General features: G+C 49.7%; 1 protein-coding gene across 1 annotated transcript; it reads right to left on the bottom strand.

Moving 5' to 3' along the window:
* Positions 1-539: 539 nt before the first annotated feature.
* LOC134444791 (E3 ubiquitin-protein ligase TRIM8-like) lies at positions 540-5823 on the bottom strand (the record flags this gene model as incomplete). Its single annotated transcript, XM_063193989.1, has 6 exons — positions 540-1301; positions 2608-2723; positions 3290-3321; positions 4937-5170; positions 5310-5336; positions 5806-5823. Coding segments are annotated over 6 exons (1179 nt in total), but the record flags the coding sequence as incomplete, so codon positions are not given.
* Positions 5824-6936: the final 1113 nt, after the last annotated feature.

The raw sequence follows: 6936 nt of genomic DNA, 5'->3' as shown, positions 1-6936 counted from the left end.
CAGAGAGAGAGAGAGAGAGAGAGAGAGAGCGCGCGCGCGAGAGAGAGAGAGAGAGCGCGCGCGCGAGAGAGAGAGAGAGAGAGAGAGAGAGAGAGAGAGAGAGAGAGAGAGAGAGAGAGAGAGAGAGAGAGAGCTAGAGTGGAAAAAATAACCCTGCCTTGACTTTCTTGCCTTTCTTTCTCACTGTGTCCATTTGTGTACTACTTCCACATTTCAAACTTCAGGAAATATAACTAGAGACACAAATAAAAAGCCAATTCAACTTGAAAAAAAAAAACCCAAACAAAAACAAAAAACTCTGTTTGTAAGTCCTGGCCCTGGAGTCAACATGGTTTTGTGTGTGTGTGTGTGTCCATGTGAGAGCAATCATATGCATGTGTCCCTCGTGTGTGTGTGTGTGTGTGTGTGTGTGTGTGTGTGTGTGTGTGTGTGTGTGTGTGTGTGTGTGTGTGTGTATAGTATATATGTGTGTGTGTGTGTGTGTGTGTGTTTTGATGTGCTGGAGTGTCAGGGGGTGTGCGGGCGGGGGTAGAGGGCTAGCGGGGGGTGTTAGCTGGTGACGTAGTGCTTGGCGGAGGCCTGTCCATACAGGCTGTAGAAGTCGGGGTGTCTGTGCGTCTGTGCCGAGGCGTCCATCCAGTCGCGCATGGACAGCCCCTGCAGCGGCTGGGACATGGGCGGCGGGGGCGGGGGCCCCGAGGGGGGCCCCAGCGCGTGGGCGTGGGGCGGGTACTCCTGCGAGCCCACGGCCCAGGGGAAGGAGCCCGAGCGCGGGTACGGCGGGTGGGCGCGGTGCCGCGACACGGAGGGCACGCCGGAGCAGTAGCAGTTATCCATGGTGCACATCAGGATCTTGCGGCCGCCGTACTGCGGCAGGAGCGGGGGCTGCTGGGACGAGCTGCCCGGGCCGGGTGGGTACGGGTGCGGAGGCGGGGGGAAGACGGAGGCCGAGTGCTGAGCTGCCGCTGCTGCCGCCGCTGCCGCCGCCGCTACGGCCGAACCGCAGGGCCCCGGCATGGGGGGAGGGGGCTGCTGGGAAGACTGGCCCTCGCCTCCTCCTCCTCCGCCACCGCCAGGGCTCTGGACCAGGAACTGCTGCTTAGCCAGGGGCCCCGAGGAGGAGGAGGAAGAGGAGGAGGACCCGGAGGAGGAGGAGGAGGAGTCGGGGGCCAGGAAGCCGGCGCCGGTGGCCCCCGATGAGGAGCTCTCGGAGGGGAAGGCGGAGGAGTGCTTACGCTTCTCAGAGCCGGAGCTGCAGGGGTAGACACACTGGAGGAAGTGGGCGGGAGCAGCGAAGGGAGCTGAGGAGGAGGAGGAGAGGAGAGGAGAGAGGAGGAGAGGAGAGGAGAGAGGAGAAGAAAGGAGAGGAGGGGAGGAAAGAGGAGAGGAGAGGAGAGGAGAGGAGAGGAGAGGAGAGAGGGGAGGGGAGAGGAATGAGGAGAGGAATGAGGAGATGAAAGAGGAGAGAGGAGAGGAGAGCAGAGGAGATGAAAGAGGAGAGAGGAGAGCAGAGGAGAGGAAAGAGGAGAGAGGAGAGGAGAGGAGAAGGTGGGAGAGGAGGTAGGAGAGTGGAGGAGCAGAGGAGTGAGGATAGGAGAGGAGAGGGGAGAAGAGGGGAGAGGATAGAGGAGAGGCGAGGAGAGGAGGGGAGGGGAGGGGAGGGGAGAGGAGAGGAGAGGAGAAAAGAGGAAAAACGAGGAGAAGAGATAGATTAGGGGAGAGGAGAGAGGAGAAAGGTGAGGAGAGGACAGTAGAGGAGAGGAGAAGAAGAGAAATGTGAGGAGAGAAAAGAGGGGCGATGAGAGGAGAGGAGAAAAGAAAAGAGAATAAGTAATTCAGAGGGTGTTTTTGGATAACAGACAGACCTTCCACCCTTTGTTTTCCCTTTATAATACAGTGTTCTATGTCTGTCACAGAAAATAGTAATTATCATATGGGGCAGCCGTGGCCTAGTGGTTAGAGAGTTGGTCTTTCAATCTAGGGGTTGCAGGTTCGAATCTCCCCTGACCTCTCCCTACATCTCCATCCATGGCTGAAGTGCCCTTGAGCAAGGCACCTAACCCCACATTGCTCCAGGGACTGTAACCAATACCCTGAAAAGTAATAAATGGAAGTCGCTTTGAATAAATGAAAGCGTCAGCTAAGTGCAATGTAATGTAATCATATATATTAATTATTTAAGTAAAACACCTTCATCTCTCTTTATGTATTATATGTTTATAGTTCTATGTTTTCCTCTAACATGCATATACTGAAAACCCTCAATATAGCAGAAATGTGAAAGGTGATCTGTAATATGGCAGAGGAACGCTGGAACATAATATAATATAATATAATATATAATAATATAATATAATATAATATAATATAATATAATATAATATAATATAATATAATATATAATAAGGTTCCCTTTTTCAATGTGTATATACATATATTAATATATGTATTGTGTAATTGATGTATGTATTGTTAAGTACCCTATGTGGGCCTCGAGCTGGTAATTCAGGTTATACAATTCAAGCGAAAAATGTATGGAATCACATTACCCGCCTACCACATACAGCGTTTCATTAATTCATACGATTTCCAACATGGCTGCCATACCTTCCAGCATTTTCCGGAGGCTCTTCTCCTTCTTGGAGATCTCTGAGAGGAAGATTTTGGAGTTGAGGTGGCCGACTTTGTGAGGCGCCAGGCTGTTGCCTATACACGACTGTGTTCTGGACGCAAAAGAAAAGGAAAAAAACAACAATAAAAATCCCTCACTCATGCTAGTGAGTCATTGCTAATCTTTTGCCTGTGTATGACTGTGTTCTAGATGTAGAATAATAAAACAGTATATCACTCATTCACATCAATGACTCATCCGTAATCTCTTCCATATGCATGACTGCACTCAGATCAATCAATACATCACTTACTGACTTCAGTGATGATTCGTTTATAATGACGGCTACACTGCAAAAAATTAAATCTTAGCAAGCCTATTTTTTTAGTTTCAAGTAAGAACATCTAGTCAATCTTGTTTGAAGTAAAACATCACCCAATAACTAGTCTTTTTAACTCGAATTTAGAACTAGAAATGAGACTATTTATACTTGTTTTCGAACATTTGTCCATGGGGCAAGATATTTTCACTTGGTGATATTTTTTTACTTGTTGTAAGCAATATTTGCTTGAAACGAGTAAAATAATCTAATCAAGTGAAAATATCTTGCCCCATGACTTCAGATCATGAACATTCATGTTTCTATATAATTCTTAAAAAGTGATCACAAGGGCTTACCTGTCCATCAGTATTTTGACAGGTTTGGTGTTCTGTGGGAGAGAGAGAGAGAGAGAGAGAGAGAGAGAGAGAGAGAGAGAGAGAGAGAGAGAGAGAGAGAGAGAGAGAGAGAGAGAGAGAGAATGCAGTTAAGCATTAGTCATCCTGCTTGGGGAAGCAATCAAATCCTTCCTTTTACAGACGCAAAGGGAAGATACCGTATGCAGATGCAGATGGAGGGAAGTTTGTCTTTCACAGGTATGGCCACAGGTTTATGAGGCCTCTTTGTCTACGTGGTTTGTGTGTCTCAACATGAGTGTGTGTGTGTGTGTGTGTGGTTGTGTGTGTGTGTGTGTGTGTCTCAACACGAGTGTGTGGGGGTGTGCGTAGGAGAAAGCAAGAGTGAGCCAGCAAATGGCAGCAGGAGACGAGAGAGAGAGAGAGAGAGAGAGAGAGAGAGAGAGAGAGAGAGAGAGAGAGAGAGAGAGAGAGAGAGAGAGGAGACGAGAGAGAGGAGGAGAGAGAGAGAGAGGACGAAGGAGAGAGACGAGAGAGAGCAGGAGAGAGGACAGAGAGAGACAAGAGAAGGCATGCATGAGAAAAGAAAGAGAGACAAGAGAGAGGAGAAAGAGAAAGAAAGAAGCCAGAAGAGAAGAGAGAGAGGGAGAGAAAGAAGAGAGAGGAGAATAGAGGAGAGAGAGAGAGAGAGAGAGAGAGAGAGAGAGAGAGAGAGAGAGAGAGAGAGAGAGAGAGAGAGAGAGAGAGAATAAGAGGATGACAACAAGTCAATCGGTACATGAAACCAAAGCGAAAGCCCAAAGAGCAGTTCAGGCCCATTTCACTCATTTTTTAATCTCCTCCTCTCCTCTGTTCTCCTGTCCTGTTCTTCGCTCCTTTCCCCTCTTGTCCTGTCCTCCTATCGTCTCCTCTCTCATGTTCTCCTCTCTTCCTCTCCTCTCCTATCCCACCTGTGCCTCCCCTGTTCTCCTCTCCTCCCTCCCCTCTTTCCTGTTCTCCTCTCCTCTCCTCTCCTCTCCCCTGTTCTCCTGTCATGTCCTCTCATCTCCTCTCTCCTGTTCTCCTCTCCTCTCATCTACATTATATTACATTACATTGCATTGCATTTGGCAGACGCTTTATAACCAAAGTGACTTTCAAACATAAACATCACTAGCAGATACAATACAAAGTCCACAGGAAATACACAGAACCACAAGAAGGGTGTTCTCCTCCTCTCTCCTCCTGTCCTCTTTCCCCTCCTAGTCTTCATGAAGTTGATGCTTGTTGAAGACGGTCTGCACGGAAGAGAGCAGCGTCTTGGCCTCCTGTTCTGTTCTCTTCTCATGCCCTCCCCTCTCCCCTGTTCTCCTCCCCTCCACTCTCTCCCTTTCTCCTTTCCTCTCCTCCCCTCCAATCCTCTCCTCTCCTCTCCTCTCCTCTCCTCACCTTCATGAAGTTGATGTCGTCGGCCTTGTCGAAGACAGTCTGCAGCGATTAGAGCAGCTTCTTGGCCTCCTGTTCTGTTCTGTTCTGCTCTGCTCTCATCCCCTCCTCTCTCCTCCTCCCTCCTGTCCTCCTCCCCTCTCCCCTCTCCTCCTCTGTCCTCTCCTTTCCTGCCCCTTCCTCCCCTCCCCTCCCCTCCTCCCCTCTCTCCTCTCCTCTCCTCACCTTCATGAAGTTGATGTCGTCTGCCTTGTCGAAGACGGTCTGCACGGAGGAGAGCAGCTTCTTGGCCTCCTGCCGCTTGCCGTCCAGCTGCAGGCTCTGGCTGGAGTTCTCCTGGCAAAACTTGGAGCGCGCCTTGTCCAGCACCTCCAGCGTCTTGCCCAGGTCCTCCTCCAGGAGCTGCTGCATCTTCTGGTACTGCAGGCGCACCTCCTCCTTCAGGGCCGACACCTTGTCCTGGAGAGATGCGGGAGAAGAGATGGAAGACATTAGAAACAGGGGAAGAGGAGGATAGAGGAGGAGAAGAGAGAGGACAAGTTTAGAGGAGGAAAAGAGGATGATGGAGCTGCAGCATCTTCTGGTGCTGCAGGCGCACCTCCTCTTTCAGGGCGGACACCTTGTCCTGGAGATCGGGGGAGGGAAGAAGAGAAGAAGAAGAAGAGAGGGATGAGATCAGAAACAGGAGAAGAGGAGGAGAAGTTTAGAGGAGGAGAAGAGGATGAGAAATTTAGAGGAGGAGAAGAGGAGGAGAAGTTTAGAGGAGGAGAAGAGGATGATGGGGGAAGTGAGGAGCTGACGCACCTCCTCTTTCAGGGCCGGCACCTTGGGGGAAGGGGAAGGGGAAGAGAGGAGAAGAGAGGTGGAAAAGAGAGGGATGACATTAGAAACAGGAGAAGAGGAGAAGAGGATGAGAGAGGGGGAGAAAAGACGAGTTCAGAGGAGGAGAAGAGACCCTTGTCTCTGGAGAAGAGGAGAAGGGAGGGATCTGATTAGAAACATGAGAAGAGGAGGAGACACGGGGAGAGAGGAGGAGATTTGAAACAGAGGAGGTGACGGAGAGAGGAGAGGAGGTTGGAGGAAGTGAGGCCCACTTCCTCTTTGTCCTGGAGCTAGAGGACAGAGGAGAAGAGAGTTAGAAGGAGAGGAGGAGACAGAGAGAGGAAACGACAAGGATGAGGAGCAGACACAAATGGAGCTGTATATCCTGGTACTGGTTCTTAGAAGAAAAATTTAGCATGTAATCCAACGGCAGTATTGAAATGATATTTTGATCCCCTTTGAATTGTGCCACAGGCTTCACATAAGTTATTTCTGAAATTTTAAATATTTTTTTCGCAACAAACACCAAATGATTTAGCAGGATGCGGTTTTTTTCACATTTTTCTTGCAGACGACCTCTGAGGAAAATATCAATGTTTTTGCATGAATAATCTAAATTCAGCTCCTAAAACTGTATATTTGTAACCCAACGTATATAATGACTGGAATCAGATCACATCACATCCGCTTTCAAGCTCTATGGGCTATGTGTACGCCAAATCATACATTCGTAACGCCCTTATGGGGCAATCATGGGCAATCGTAAACCACACCTTTCCTGAGACATTGCATAGGAAAACCTCCAGACTCTCAGTTGATAAGATAGTACGATAGGTGTTAACCAGGCAATAGGGAGTTTGAGGAGTGGTATCATTATCACAGTAAGAGGTGGAGGTGTTGGAACAGGATGAGAGAAGAGAGAGAGAATGACGGAGCGAGAGGGGGATGAGAGAGAGGGAGGGACAGAGGAAGGGAGGGACAGAGGGAGAGGGAGGGAGGATGAGAGAGAGAGAGAGAGAGGGAGAGAGAGAGAGAAAGGGAGAGAGAGAGAGGAGAGAGAGAGAGAGAGAGAGGGTGAGAGAGAGAGAGGGGGGGGGGGATGAGAGGTTAAAAAGGGACAAGATCAGAAGAGAGAGGAGGTGTAGATGACAGGAGGAGGCAATGACAGAGGGAGGAAGAGGAGGAGGGGGAAGAGGAGGAGGAGGAGGAGAGAGGAGGAGGAGGAAGAGGAGAAAGAGGAATTATGCAGGAAGGGAGGAGGGAGAGGAGGAGAAAGAAGGGGGGGGGGGGAGGAGGCAAGGATGGAAGGAGGGAGGGAGGTCAAAGAGGGATAAGATCAGAGAAGAGGGTTGAGGTGGCAGGCTGCAATGACAGAGGGAGAGAGGAAGAGAGAAAGCGTGCGA

Source organism: Engraulis encrasicolus, unplaced genomic scaffold (assembly GCF_034702125.1).
Source record: "Engraulis encrasicolus isolate BLACKSEA-1 unplaced genomic scaffold, IST_EnEncr_1.0 scaffold_737_np1212, whole genome shotgun sequence".
Lineage (NCBI taxonomy): Eukaryota > Metazoa > Chordata > Actinopteri > Clupeiformes > Engraulidae > Engraulis > Engraulis encrasicolus.
This window is presented reverse-complemented; position numbering and strand designations above follow the sequence as displayed.